Here is a 15370-nt window from a genome sequence, read left to right as displayed (position 1 = left end):
CGTCTGCTTGCTCTCTAAGTGATGGTGCGAACCTACATTCTCTCCCTCAGTGGGTGAGAGACCCTGCTGCTCCATATCCTTGCAAAACTTGCCATTGTCAGACTTCTGATTTTCCCAAATGGATAGATATGAAATGGTATTTCATTGTGGCTTTGTTCAGAGTTTCTTTGTTTGGAGTTTGAGCGTATTTTCACATTTTTGGAAGGAGGGTCATTTAGCATTCTCTGTATTGTCAGTTTATATCCTAATTTTTTTAATGGTGTTGTTTGTCTTTATCTTATTCACTTGGTAGAAGTCCTTTGTATTTTCTGGGTGATCATCTTTTTCAGTACTATACATTAAAAATATTTCACCAGTCTCTATTTCATCTTTTTACTTTGTTTTTGCTGTCTTTGATGCTTAAAAGTTTTACTACTATAGCTGTGTCTATGCCACTTTTTATTTTTTCTCTCTCAAAAGTCTGTGGGATTTTGGTTTATACAGTCTGAGAGACTATTGTTTGGTTCATGTCATGTCAGAGCTCTCACATCTTCTTGGTAAATAGCGTGTCACATTGTGACCTTACTTATCCCTAGTGATGCATCTTGCCTTAAATTCTGTTTCATCTAATATTTGTATAGTTTTACACCAGCTTGCTCTTGCCTGATGTTTGCCTCCTATATCTTTTTTTCTATCTCTTTACTTTTCAGTCTTTACGTTCACATTTATTGCCATCGTGTTCACATTTATTGTGATTTCAGATATATTTGAAATTATTTCTGCCATCCCTCACCCCAATTCCCAAACACATTTTCTCATATTTCTCTCATTTTCTCAGAATTTATACGTCCTAATCTTTTACTACTTGTCCTTAAGTTATTAATATTCATATTTAGAGTCTAAAGTCCATGGGTGTCTTTATTAGTTTCTAAACCCCCCAAAACCCATGCACTGTACACTACTTTTACTTTCACCTCCCTTTTTATATGTATTTGTTGCATAACATTTTATGATTATGATTTTGGTTTTATACAGTCTGCATGCAAGGATTTACCTAGGTTTACGGATACCTTTGCTAACCATTGCTTCTTGTATCCCATTCCTCTGGATTAAATTGCCATCTTCCGTAACTACATTCATTAGTAGTTCTTTTTTCGTTCTCTCTCGTGAATGATGATGTAACGGTATAGATTCCTAGGTTGACAGCTGTGTTCCTTCAGCACCTTGGAGGTGTTATTCCATTTCTCCTAACTACTTTTGTTATTGCTACTGAGAAGTCTTAGTCTTCTTTAGTAATTTTTTTTCTACTTTGTTTAAAAAAATACTTCTTTATGCTTGATTTCTGCAGTTTTACCATGATCTTTTTCTTTGTGCGGTACTCATTTTGCTTCTTGATTCTAAAGATTCATGCTTTTCCTAAATTCTGGAAAATTTGCAGCCTTTTTCTGTTCCATTATGGCTTTTCCCCCATTCTTTGTTTTCTCTCCATCTGGGAATCCTAACCATACCCTGGACAAGAAATTTCATTTGGTTCTTTCCAAATCTGCCTCTCCCCTTTTCCCCGCCATGGTGTCTTGTTCTTTTTCTAAGTCTGTAATTTTAAAATGCCTTCTTTGCATTCTTTCAGATTGCCATTCTATTATCTCAAGTTTATGGGATTCTAATTCTGTCTGTTGAGTCGTGAGAATTGTTTCCTGGTTCATTTTTAAATTATGGACTCATCCTTAGCAGGATTTTTCTGTGAGTCTCCTTTGTGGCTGTGTTGTGGGAGCTCCTCTCTAGAGAGTTTAGACTTTGGCCAAAAGTAGTGTCAGTGGTGCCAGACAAGCTGTAATGTTACTTTCATAACTTGGGGATTTCTAGGCCAGGCAGTAACATACATTCAAGCCCAAATGCCATCCTGAGTAGCGTAATGGTTTAGAGTTTAGGTCCTGACACCAGACCTCTTGTGTTTGAATCCTTGCTTTGCCACTTATATGCTGTGACTTGGCAAGTTACTTAAGCACTCTGCTTCGGTTTTCTCATCTGTAAAATGGAGATAATAAAACACCTTCCTGTGGTATAAGGATGAGAGGAGTCAAATAAATTTAAAGTTCTTGGAACAGTGCCTAATGCATAGTAAATATGTTATATAGATATTAACTGTTTTCTTGAACTTTGGGTGGGGGAAAAGAGGTAAGCTTATTCTTAGTTATGCCTTTGTCTGTGGGTAAATTTTTTCTAGTATACTCTTTTTCCAAGGGTGTAGCTCTTCAAGAGCACTGGCTGTCTTAGGTGAGAGGGATTCTCTCCGTTCCAACTCCCCACTTTGTATGTGGCCACAACTTTGTCTCCTGTTCCCCGTGTGGTTATTAAAACCCAAGGCCTTAAGGGTACTGAGATGGCTCTCCTCCCTCTTCCTTCTCCCCCAGGCAGTCACAGCATCTGTTTAAGGTCACACCCCTCTGGTTTTCCTTTCCCTGTTTCTGGCACTTGAAATTTTCCTTTTCTTTCTTATGAGCCCAGTTTTGCATTTGAAAGGTAATGCATTACACATTCATTTTATGTTTTTACAAGAGAGTTTTTATGTGTTCTAATTTGCCATGTGTCCATAGGCAGGAGTTTTAATTATTGTTTAGTATGTAGCATTTTCTATACTGTTAATGTCTGGTCTAGTTATTCAGAATCTAAGGTAATAGTGTGTTTTAGTCATGTATAATAATTTTCATGGAAGAAAATGTTTTTGAATGTCAAAATCTATAGTGAAAATTAATACATGCATAAATGCAAACATTTTATTTCTACTTTTTAAAATAATAAAACCTGAAAAGTCCTGTTAGACTATTGTCTTCAGTCTTGGGATTTATGAATCTAATTCAGTGAATTTTCTACATAGTTTTCTTTTGCCAGAAGAAAAGGTTTGCAATGAGATGTTGGTAAAGTCTCAGTTTGTCGCTTGTATGGCTACTTGTCATTCACTTACAAAAATTGAAGGAGTGCTTTCTGGCGATCCACTTGATTTGAAGATGTTTGAAGCCATTGGATGGGTAAGTTCAGTGTTTTAAAGTACAATTAATTAACTTTAGGAAAATAGTAAAAATTAACTTGCAAAGAATTGTTTCTTCACATTGTTTTGACAGTGGTCTATCTTGTACCATAAAAGGAACTATGTAATTTCTTTTTTTTAATTAATTTATTTATTTTTAAAAATTTATTTATTTTGGCTGCATTGGGTCTTCGTTGCTGCGCGTGGGCTTTCTCCAGCTGCGGCGAGCGGGGGCCACTCTTCATTGCGGTGTGTGGGCTTCTCATTGCGGCGGCTTCTCTTGTTGCAGAGCACAGGCTCCAGGCACGTGGGCTTCAGTAGTTGTGGCTCGCAGGCTCCACAGTGCAGGCTCAGTAGTTGTGGCTCACAGGCTTGGTTGCTCCATGGCATGTGGGATCTTCCCGGACCAGGGATAGAACCCGTGTCCCCTGCATTGGCAGGCAGATTCCCATCCACTGCGCCACCAGGGAAGCCCTGTAATTTCTAAAGATACATCACTGGAGAGATATTTATAATTGTCTAAAAAGTCTGTTTTAGTTAAATTGACTCATTCAAACAACCTTTAATAGAGGATGACCTGCTCAGGGCCCTGCTTCATGTTTACAAGAGAAAGCAGGTATCAGTATCTTGAGGCAGTAGGTCTAAGTCAGTAAGAAGATCTCAGTGACACAGTTCGTTGGGCATAGGGCAGAAGTATAGAGTGGGCATGTGTCTTCAGTGCTCTTTTGTCCCCATCCATGTACTACTTCCTGTGTCCTTACACACACACGCATGCGCAGAGGTTTCTGTCTGTTCACTTCTTTGTTTGTTTTGTCCTTGATTATTTTAATTTCTGAGTGCTCGCTTGTGTTCTCTGGTTTGTTTTCTCTGTTCTTCTTTTATAGATGTAATAATAGTTTGTTTTTAAAGTTCCTTTCTTGCTTCTGAATTTTTAATTTTCTCTGGGTCAGGTTTTCTTCCCCTGCTTCCTATATTAATCTTCTCCTTTATGCTTTTAGAAAAAATTGAGGTGTCATTGACATCTCCTTCATGCTTTTGGTTTTCATTATGCATCTTGATGGTACTTTTATATTTAAGAATGAAGGTCTGATTTGATAGTTCTGGGTAGCTGCAACAAGGTTTCATCCTTGTTCATATGTATGTTGGTCTGTTTGCCTGAGAAGTGTCTTCCCTGAATGGGAAGGCTGATTGGGGGAGCCTGTTGTGTACTGAGGGTGGGGCCCCTTCAGCAGGCATTCTTCAGTTTCAGGGGAGCAGAAGTAGTCTTTAGGTTGCTTTCCCCGCCCACTCCCCCAATGCTTGCACACGCAGTACTCTGGAATGCTGCCCCTCATATTAGCAGCCCTTCCTCCTCTCAGGTAGGTAGTTCGTATCTGTAGAGCATGACTCCTGGGGTTTTTTTGTTTCTTTTTGCTTTGCTCAGCTATTCTGGCTGATAAGAAATGTTCCCACCTCTACTGTATGTCCTTTTGTGTTTATTCTGGGCTACTATTTCCTTCATTGCTATATCCATCAATATGTTTCAGTCTCCTTGCTTTGCTTTCTGTTTACTTTTACAGGGTTATTTCTTTTTGTGTGTTTTGTTAGTATTTTGAAAGGGAGGGAGATGAATGAAGAAGTACTCTGCCACTTTCTGAAAGCCCACAATAAATACTCATTAAATTTAATTCCTTAAAGGAGACCCACTTCATTTATAAGGAGTAGAACAAAGTACAGCTGATTCATCTCTGATATTCTCTAAAGCTGTTCTCCAACTGAATAGATTTTCAGTAGATTTTTTGTTCTGTATGTGAATCTTTTAAAAAGTGGGTTTAAATAAGTAAGTTTGTATAATAGCATGCTTTTTTGACTCTGAGATGCTTTGATGCTTGATCTTACCACAGAGTATCTATGGAATGTTTTTACATAACTGGGCACTACTATTATTTTATGTGATTAATACCATGTAAGGTGTTAAAATGTTTCCTAAGAACTGTGTAAATTGGACACAGCTCTCTTCCCCTTCATTTTCCCGTTGATGATTCCTTCACTTATAGAGCCAAATTAGTTGTATTGTCATGTGCGTGTATTTAATACAAGTTTTTGATAGAATTTTTCAGCAGAAATATTTTAAAATTAAATTTCAAGGAGTTAGGATAGTAGTACTTTAATTAGACATATTCAAGGTGGGAAACTAAATTCACATCTTTGTTCCTCGGAGTGCTCTTGACCCAGTGGTTCTGCTAACCGTATCTGAGTTCCACATATTTTTGAATCCTCTTCTGTTGGCAGAAAGGAATCCCTGGATGATTGACAATTTTTGGAACTGCAAGGACCTTCTTTATCTTGCAGAAGTAGTCTTTAAACCCAACTGGTTGTAGGAGCAAAATTAGAGAAGTTTTTCTCTATTTCTTTACTAACCTCTGTCTCCCCTCTCCCATGAGTTGCTAGGACTTTAACTAACTAGCTTTGTTTATATATTGTTTTACTTTTTTTTTTTAACTTAACTGAAGATAGCCGTAATGTTTCATTTTAAAATGGAACCAGTGAATTGAATTTATGAATTTCATGGATCAATACTTTGAATATTTTCCTTTCAGATTCTGGAAGAAGCAACTGAAGAGGAAACAGCACTTCATAATCGAATTATGCCCACTGTGGTTCGTCCCCCAAAACAGCTGCTTCCTGAATCTACACCTGCAGGAAACCAAGAAATGGTGCAGAATTGTTTTAAGCTAGATAATACTGTTGGTGCTCACATTTTGTCCTCATTTTAAAATATTGCTGGAAGATGAAGTCACATGTCCTTTTTCTAACTCTAATAGAGATATGAATATGTTTACTGCATTTATCAGAAACTACACCTGGTGTGTTGCAGGCCTTCTGTGTAAAACATTGAGATTCAATTCTCAGTACTATTACTTTTTTCCTATATACTGAGTGGCTTAGTGCCTTATGATTTAGATGCATGGTGGTTATTAAGACTTTTAAATTGCATCTGTATTCCTGGGACTTAATAAAAATAATATGTGAAAGGCTTTATTTTTAGGGTAATTTTTAAATATGTTCCTATTAGTTTATGTTAGAACTTAATATTTTAATATTTCTAGGATAGCAGAATGTTTTAAAATACTCAAGAATATACTTTTTTAAGAAATGGGAGGTGGTAAAGAAGCAATCTTAAAACCTGACTTTGAAATATTCAGAATTCCTTACTGTTTTCCGAATAATGTTTTGTGGATGTGTAGTTAAAATTTTTTTAGCTTGAGTGTGTTAATGGACTTAATTTATACTATTACTTTATTCTTTTCGTCTTGTTTTATTTTTAGGAGCTGTTTGAACTTCCAGTAAGTGAAGAATGTTTACTTGTTACCTAAGTATATCTTTTAAAAAAATTTTTTTTTTAAATTGAGGTATAGTAGATATACTTGTGTATCTGTTTTAATTCTTAAAAAATAACAAATGGTTTGTGCATCTTTTGAAATTACATAGGCTATTTATGAGATAGGAATTGTTCGCCAGTTCCCATTTTCTTCTGCTTTGCAACGTATGAGTGTGGTTGCGAGGGTGCTAGGGGACAGGAAGATGGACGCCTACGTGAAAGGGGCGCCGGAGGTCATTGCCGGTCTTTGTAAACCTGAAACAGGTAAGGAAGCAGCTAGACTTTGAGTGAGATTCTGTTATTTGTGTAAGCTTGTAGTCACAATTCTAATAATGACCTTTATTTTCTCCTTCTTCAAAGTTCCTGTTGACTTTGAAAAAGTTTTAGAAAATTACACCAAACAGGGCTTCCGTGTGATTGCTCTTGCACACAGAAAATTGGAGTCAAAACTGACGTGGCATAAAGTGCAGAATATCAGCAGGTAAGGTTGGTGAATGGTTTTTCTACAGTTTTTCCAATAAAGCATCATTTATGTTTATAAAAGTCTTGTACAATAATTTATATTCAATTACTATTTATTTATTAAATATTTATTGGATATATGCAAATATGTAACAGTTCAATGTTTGTTTTAGGCAGTTGAGATAAAAGTACAACTCTCTGGAACTACTTTTATTTTTTTAAAGCTACCTTACCTTTAAAATATTTATTTATTTATTTATTGGCCGTGTTGGGTCTTTGTTGCTGCGCGCGGGCTTTCTCTAGTCATGGTGAACGGGGGCTGCTCTTCGTTGTGGTGCGCAGGCTTCTCATCATGGTGGCTTCTCTTGTTGGGGAGCACAGGCTCTAGGCACACGGGCTCAGTAGTTGTGGCTTGCGGGCTCTAGAGCGCAGGCTCAGTAGTTGTGAGAACGGGCTTTGCTACTCTGCGGCGTGTGGGATCTTCCCAGACCAGGGCTTGAACCTGTGTCCCCTGCATTGGCAGGCGGGTTCTTAACCACTGCGCTACCAGGGAAGTCCCTCTGGAACTACTTTTAGTTTATTTGTTAGATATTTATTGAGTGCCTGCTATGTGTCAGGCATGTTTTAGGAACATAATTATGCTTTTGGTAAACATAATTCTACAGAAGTTTATTTTTCCCCAGTGATCTACAGTTATTCCTTGGTATTTGTAGGGGATTGGCTCCAGGACCTGCCTCACGGATTCAACTGTGAATTTTGTAGTACTGTAGTATTTATTGAAAAAAAATCTGTGTGTAAGTGGACCCACACAGTTCAAACTTGTGTTGTTCAGGGGTCACCTGTACTTGCTTTTGCCCAGTAGCTGAAACCAAGTACCATCAGTCACAATAACCACACCCTCCCACCCTCACCCGCAAAGGTCAGATGGCCATTACCAGCGTCACGTTTACTTCCAGTTATAGCTATGGGTTTCACATTCAAGGATTGTCACTTTTACTATAACTGATAACAGACCGACCTTTTGAGGATAACACTTTTGTTTAGGAATATTTCACGGGGTACCTAGCATTTTGTAAGCAGAAAGAAATATTTATTGGCTATCCTGCTAATTCTGCCTATCAAACAGACTTTTCTTCTCACATCCCTGCCCTGCTGCCATTGTCTCTAATTCAGGGACTCGGCTCTTTAGACCAGTCTTTCCTATATCTAATCTGTGTACCACACTATATCTACAGAGAGCTCTTTAACATTCAAATCTAATACTAGTCTTCTACCTGGAATTCTTATAAATAGCTCCCCATCATCTACTGGCAGAGTTCACAAGCAAGAATATGAATCAGGAAATAAACAACAGAATACATACTTAGTTAAAAAAAAAAAAGTAAATGATTCAAACAGATAATTATCAGAAAAAGACATGCAAATGGCCACTGAACACATGAAAGTGATACGACACTTCAGTCTTGGGGAACTACAGAATTAAACCACAGCAAGACATGACTTCTTTCTTAAGGTTTACAGAATTGAAAAGATTGATGATATCAAGTGTTAGAGAAGGCTTGAGAAAATTTTTAACAGCATACTGCCACCGCACTATTGTAAATTTGTAAAGAACATGCATAGTACCTGTCAAAATCTCAACTTGCTTATACAGTTTGACCCAGCAAGTGCAGTTCTAGGAATCCAGCCTAAAGAAATATTTCTATGTGAGCATAAGGTTCAAATTTAAATAGTATAAATAACATATGATAGTGGTTAAATCCTGAAGTATTAATACTTCTGTTAATTATTCTAAGCGCATTATGTGAAAAGGGTAGGACAGTGTTTATAGTACAATCCTGTTTTTCTGGACGAGAACTAAAGGAGTGGAGTGGATAGCCAAATAATAACTATAAGTAAAAACAACTTTAGGAATTCTACCTATTAAAACAGAATACTGGGGGAATTTGGTCTAAGCAGGGACGTTTAAAAAAAAAAAAAAAGACAGCGGCAACCAAATGATCTGATGCATGCATACGTGTGATTGGGAGCCACACGTGTAAAATATTATACCCTAATTCCTACGAAGGGAACATTAAGGGTTGTCTTTCTCTACGGCTTTGCCTTTTACCACCTCTCCTCCCCCACCTTAAAGACTGAGAACTGAGTTGCCTATGGTTCTTGAGCCTGTCTTTCAGGCATCCTTCTGTGCCTTGGACAGGCTGTTCCGTCTGTGCAGAATACCCTACCCTCCCTCTCAACCCTTCTCTCTCTCTACTCCCCTTCCTCATCTTTCAACCAAGATCTTCTCTGTGTCATTCTACCTGTAGGAACAGGTTTTGGCATTTCTCTTACAGCTTGAACCTGTATATCTTGAATTGAATATTGTACTGTTCATTAACTAGAGGGCAAGATTTCCATGACCTGTATCATTCCTAGGAGAGTTAGGAAACCAGCTGCAGCCAGAAACTAGAACCTCACAGGAAAGTGGTTACAGATCTTTGACCCAGTAGTTTCACATCGGTACAGCTTTGTGCTTTGAAATGCATTTTCAGGCTTCAAGGCTTATTTCTCCTGTTACCACCAGCAGGATAATTCATATTAAGTTTTCTAACTATTCTTTAATATCTTTACCACTCATTGTATAATTATATAATTTCAAAGATGTTTAGATTTTGTCGCTGTTTACTTAAGCACCCTTATTTTGAATTTTGTGTAGGAAAACCACTTGGTTATTGTAAGTCTGAAATTTTGGCCCCTATCTTCAAACCCCATTTTCACTATTGAAAAGAATATTTCTGTGATATAATTTTGATAGCTTTAGAATTTTTAAGAATGCAGCTGTCACTGAACAGACTTCATCTCCATTGTAGTGCTGAAGCACATATTATTTTTGCATAATCCCTTTGCTTGCATGTCTGTTTCCCCACAAAAGGGTCTTGAGAGTAGAGATCATGCCTTTCATCTTTGACTTCCCAGGGAAGAGTGTACTACTTGGTGCACAGTAGATGATCGACTATTTGAAGAAATAGCATCTTGATAACTATTGAATATTAATATTCTAAAAGACCCATCTCTGGATCCTGAGTAGATCTCATTGTTGGACTGCTAATAGTTTTTGTATCACGCTTCCAGCATCAAGAATTTGATCAAGAGTTTTATAAAATTCCTCAAAGACTTGATAATGAATCCAGTATAACTATTGAATGTGCCTGTGTACAGTTTTTCCTTTTCTCTTAACATTTAAATTAGAGTATATTCGATGGGGAACGGTAAAAAATAGATATATTTTATGGTCATTCATTTTGTAGGTAGGATACAAGATGAATATTCCTTAGTACTAGAAGTATTTAGTGTCTTAGACAAAGATATACATTTCCTAAGGATCTTTATATGCCCATGTTTCAAGGGTAAAATTTAATTTCAAAATGTATTTCTTGGGAATTGTTTTTTTCAGATTTAAGTTCATTGAGATCGAACTCATAAACTTATACATTTATGGTTTATTCAGCATAGAAAATGTTTTAATTTATAATTTTTGGCTATTTTAAATCGCCTTATCAACATAAAATGAACAAATACTTGTTCTCTTGACTAAATCATTATGTTAAAATTTCTTTTTCTGCAGAGATGCCATTGAGAACAACATGGATTTTATGGGATTAATTATAATGCAGAACAAATTAAAGCGAGAAACCCCTGCAGTACTTGAAGATTTGCATAAAGCCAACATTCGCACTGTCATGGTCACAGGTTAGACTTTATAAAAGGACACAGAAAAAAATCGAGTGTGACTCTTAGAGTTCAGGTTATCTAATATTGAGGAATGATCAGTTAGTTGTAAAAGCATACTTATTACTGTTGATGTATAGCTCCATCTAATACCACACTGTTATCCTATAACTCAGGTAATTAAATTTATTATATAGTTGCTCCATCTTACATTGCCCTATTTCAGCTCTGAATACTTTTCCAAGATAGAGGACAACCTTACAATACACTTTGGAGGTCTAGCAAATCTGTATATAATAAGTATAATACAGTAGTGAAAGGCACACTGTAAATATTTAACAGCTCTTTTTTGTTATCTCTCTTTAATCATATATTTCTTATAGCAATTGTTTTACTCTGCCTTGTGTTAGTTATTTGTAGATTTGTTTTCTCTATTAGAATATAAGATTCTTGAGGGTTAAGAATGTGATTTACTTATTTTGAGACTGTCTATAATTTTTAGAACTGTGCCACATACATGGAAAATGATTAATAGATATTTGTTATATTTTTATATATAAGATAGTACATTTATCATTGTTTGTGTGTAACCGTGAAAAGAGCCATTTTTTGGTTTCTTTCTTGACTGCTACATCTAAATGATTCTCCTGGTGTTTATCATACTGTTATAATCAACAGTTTATCATACTGTGGATGATATTAGATAATTCCTTTCTTAGTCGTATGAAATTGTGGCAGCTCTTAAAGTGTTTTTTTCTTAGCAAATAATCAGATTTAAGATATTCACTTTATGGCATTTATGTGTACAGTAAGACATATGGAAAAAGCTCGTGTACATTTTTATGTTTTAGGCTCTGAGATCCATCTAATACCATACTTATTAGCAGATAGCTCAAGTAACCAAGTTTATGAGCATCCCAGCAGTTCTTGGTTCTCATGATCCTGCTTCAGAGCACTTTGTCTGTATCACTGGCCCTTGTTTTCCTGCCCCGGACAGAATATGGCATTGTGTCTCAAGGATCTGACAGGTTATAGGAAGACACGCTTGGAAATAGTGTGTGGGAATTGAAGGAAGAGACAATCGTGCCCTTCCATTCTGGTAGCAGTGGGCTTCCCAGACGTTTGCCTGCTTCTCCTGTACATCTGCATTTTCCTCTCTTGATCTTGTCTTTACGGTGTCTTTAGTTCTTTCCTTTCGTGACTGAGAAGTTGTCTGTCTTGCTTCTCTTTATATCTTGTAAAGATTGTGTTCTTGTTACTTTGTTTATCTTTTTGTTTTGTGTAATCTTACTTTTGTAACTCAGTTTTTTCTGTGATGCTACTCTCATATTCTCGAACAGATTACCAGTCACTCCCAGGTTATTTCAACAATATTTATTGAGCACTGTGCCAGGCGTTGAATGGGTACCACTAGTCCATGACTCAGAAAGATTGAGACTGTATTTGTCTTTAAAAATGGTGGGTGAGAATGTTCTGAATATTTAGTATCTATGTGCTTTTGAATTATTTGAGGCTTCTTTTGATATATATATATCCTGATTTTATTATTTTTAAACTCCAAGAGTAAGGACCATACATTAACTTCATTTTGCCCACCCAGTAATGGGGACTGTAGTAGATTCTCAGTAAGTACTTGTTGTTTAATGCATTCATGTTTCTGTTGTAATGTTAATGTATTTTCAATATTTTGAAAATTAGGTGACAACATGTTGACTGCTGTCTCTGTGGCCAGAGACTGTGGAATGATACTACCTCAGGATAAAGTTATTATTGCTGAAGCATTACCTCCAAAGGATGGGAAAGTTGCCAAGATAAATTGGCATTATGCAGACACCCTAACACAGAGTAGTGATTCATCAGCAGTTGACTCAGAGGTAATATCAAGTAGAATTTTCTTTTACAAAACTTGCTTGTTTTAATTTATTCTGAAAAACTGTGCATTAAAAACACAACAAAAACTCAAAAAGAACAGAAGCCGGGCCATCTCCTCAGAGACTCTGATTCATTAGGACTGGGGCAGATGTAGGTCTCTCAGTGTTTAGATTTTGAAATTTAGCCAAAGTTGAGAAGCACAGTTTTAAAGTATAAGAATCCCAAATACTTATCCTATTTTAAAAGTAGTGGTAAATGATGCAAGTGATCCATAATGTTTAGCTCATGGATCATTTCAAACCGAAGCTGATATTTAGCCTTCCTTAAGTTTTATTTTTTAAATAAACAATATAGACAGATTACCTTAAAACTGAATTTTCTTTTACTTTCAATAAATGTTAAACATTCAGTTGTCTTGTGTAAAACATCAAATGAAAGAATTTAGTTTTGGATCAAATATATTTAAAGTAGGATTGTGTTACTTGGTTTGGCTAAATATTGTTCTGAATGTCTTATACACAGGCTATTCCAATTAAATTGGTCCATGATAACTTAGAGGATCTTCAGGTGACTCATTATCACTTTGCAATGAATGGAAAATCATTTTCGGTGATACTGGAACATTTTCAAGACCTTGTTCCTAAGGTTAGTGATTTGGGTTATGTATGTGTTCATACAAATACACTGTGAACAGTATTTTAAAGAAATTTATATTTTTTCCAGTTGATGCTACATGGCACTGTGTTTGCTCGTATGGCACCCGATCAGAAGACACAGTTAGTAGAAGCATTGCAAAACGTAGAGTAAGTATTGGTGGATTTTGTTTTTGTTTTGGTTTTTTGGGGGGCTCTGCTGCAAGGCATGCAGGATCTCAGTTCCCTGACCAGGGATCGAACCCGTGCCCCCTGCAGTGGAAGCACAGTGTCCTAACCACTGGATCGCCAGGGAATTCCCTGTTTTTTTAATTTTTTATGAATTGTAGTTTTGTTTTCAAAACCAGAAAAGTAACTAATATTTCATGTATATAAACTTGTCACCTGTAAGGTAGGTAAGTGCCTCTTTAAAAGAGGCTCATCTGCTTATTTATTTAGGGTAAAGTACAATATCCACCGTTCCTTTTCCAGGTGATATCCATGAGGATATCATTCACTCTTGAATGGTAGAAGTGATGTTATACTTTTAGTAACTAATTATGTTTCAAGTTTTTAAGGGAGAAATCTTTACTGACAGCCTTAAAAGTAAGTGTACTAAAGACTAGGCAGGCCCAATCTTTGCTCTAAACATTAGGAAACTGAGATGCCAAAATGATAAACTAATGGTTGCCCATCTTGTGACAGTACTGGAGCAGTGACCCAGGTCATTTGACTTGCAGGCTGGTGCTGTTCGCAAAGCAGCATGCCTGTGGTCATTGTAATGAAAAAATTCATTAGTCCCACTGGGGGAATCGGGATCTGTCACTCTTCAAAATACTGTGTTGGAGGAAATCTTAAGTTAAAAGTTGTATGTTTTTAGAAATTAATCAAAATCTTAACATAATTTTTGTTTCTTAGTTACTTTGTTGGGATGTGCGGTGATGGGGCAAATGATTGTGGTGTAAGTATAGATTTTGTGATTTGTAGTTCTTTCTGTGGCCTAAATCACACGCACAAAACGCAAGTAATTTTATTCTTCAAACCATTAGGCTCTGAAGAGGGCACATGGAGGCATTTCCTTATCAGAGCTCGAGGCTTCGGTGGCATCTCCCTTTACCTCCAAAACTCCTAGTATTTCCTGTGTGCCTAACCTTATCAGGTAGTATACATTGAAAAACTTCCCATTATCTTTTTGTAGCTTGCTCTAAGAATATAGGAAAAAAAAAAGTCATAGAAAGTAATTTGAATTTGTTTTAATGGTATGTTAGTGTATTTGATCTATAACTCTTTAGCAACAGATCGATTGCTACTCCTCATTTCTTCCAGTTCTGCTTTGGCTAAGTTCTTTAGGTAGAAGAGTGCTTTGTTGTAACGGTTGAATGTTGATGTTCATCTTCAAGATATAATTGTGGTTTGGAGGAGGCATTGAGAATACTTCTGTTCACATGCCGACATTTGTTTTCACAGGGAAGGCCGTGCTGCTTTAATGACTTCCTTCTGTGTGTTTAAATTTATGGCTTTGTACAGCATTATACAGTACTTCAGTGTTACTCTACTGTATTCTGTGAGTACTGACATTGCTAACAGAGATGGTATTTAAATTAAGATATTGAGCATATATGTTTCAGTTTGAATGCATCCATTAATTGTGGAACTTAAATAACTAGCATCTGTAAATATTCCTTTAGTGTACTATATTTCGAGTAGCAAATTGAAAATCTCATTAATCTGGAATAGCATTTTCCTTAACTGTGGATTCGGCCTTGTGAATGAAAGATGATTGTATTCTTTTTTTGCCTTTAGTGCAGATTGGACATCTTTTTAAGAACTCTGCAAAATGTCAAGCTGTGACATACTTTAGAATTGCAGTTAGCTTTGCTATCCATTTATAAGGAAAGGCCAGAATGAGAAAAGATGTTTCAGCTGTAGTTTTAGGACTTTTAGGACTTGTATAAACAAGTGATATCCCTAGGTACTCCATAGGGTTTTGTAGTTGAAGTGATCTCACTTTAGATTTTTCTCTAAGTGAACATTGGTGAGATCCCAAGGAGTCTTTGTGAAACTATCCCCTTTTACCATTTGTGGAAAGTATCAGGCGGGGTGGTGTTAGATATTAAGGAAGCTTCAGGATACTAATTTTCAAGAATGTCCAAATTATGTGAGTAGAAGTTTGTGTTTTCTTTTTGCCAAAAAACTTTTAAAGTTTTTATTGAATGAATTTTTTGGAGCTACTTTTTATACTAATATATTAAATTGAATTTTGCAAATATGTTATATTTCACTAATTTAAAGGCAAATCTGTTCAATTTTTAAACATGTCCAAGTGTC

General features: G+C 36.3%; 1 protein-coding gene across 4 annotated transcripts in view; it reads left to right on the top strand.

Moving 5' to 3' along the window:
• ATP13A3 (ATPase 13A3) overlaps nucleotides 1–15370 on the top strand; it is a 54063-nt gene that overhangs the window by 15435 nt on the left and 23258 nt on the right. For all 4 annotated transcript variants that reach the window (XR_010655844.1, XM_065876916.1, XM_065876917.1 and 1 more), the window contains 12 exons: nucleotides 2855–3005; nucleotides 5584–5700; nucleotides 6313–6330; nucleotides 6476–6629; nucleotides 6726–6846; nucleotides 10435–10559; nucleotides 12237–12412; nucleotides 12933–13055; nucleotides 13134–13213; nucleotides 13961–14003; nucleotides 14092–14201; nucleotides 14510–14606. Coding sequence is in view for 3 of the 4 variants with exons in the window: in XM_065876916.1 (XP_065732988.1) it covers nucleotides 2855–3005; nucleotides 5584–5700; nucleotides 6313–6330; nucleotides 6476–6629; nucleotides 6726–6846; nucleotides 10435–10559; nucleotides 12237–12412; nucleotides 12933–13055; nucleotides 13134–13213; nucleotides 13961–14003; nucleotides 14092–14201; nucleotides 14510–14606 (1315 nt within the window). In the remaining variant the exon portion in view is untranslated. The remainder of the gene's footprint in view (nucleotides 1–2854; nucleotides 3006–5583; nucleotides 5701–6312; nucleotides 6331–6475; nucleotides 6630–6725; nucleotides 6847–10434; nucleotides 10560–12236; nucleotides 12413–12932; nucleotides 13056–13133; nucleotides 13214–13960; nucleotides 14004–14091; nucleotides 14202–14509; nucleotides 14607–15370) is intronic.

Source organism: Phocoena phocoena, chromosome 4, assembly GCF_963924675.1.
Source record: "Phocoena phocoena chromosome 4, mPhoPho1.1, whole genome shotgun sequence".
NCBI lineage: Eukaryota > Metazoa > Chordata > Mammalia > Artiodactyla > Phocoenidae > Phocoena > Phocoena phocoena.
Note: the sequence above shows the minus strand (reverse complement) of the source record. Positions and strands in the feature narration are given on the sequence as shown.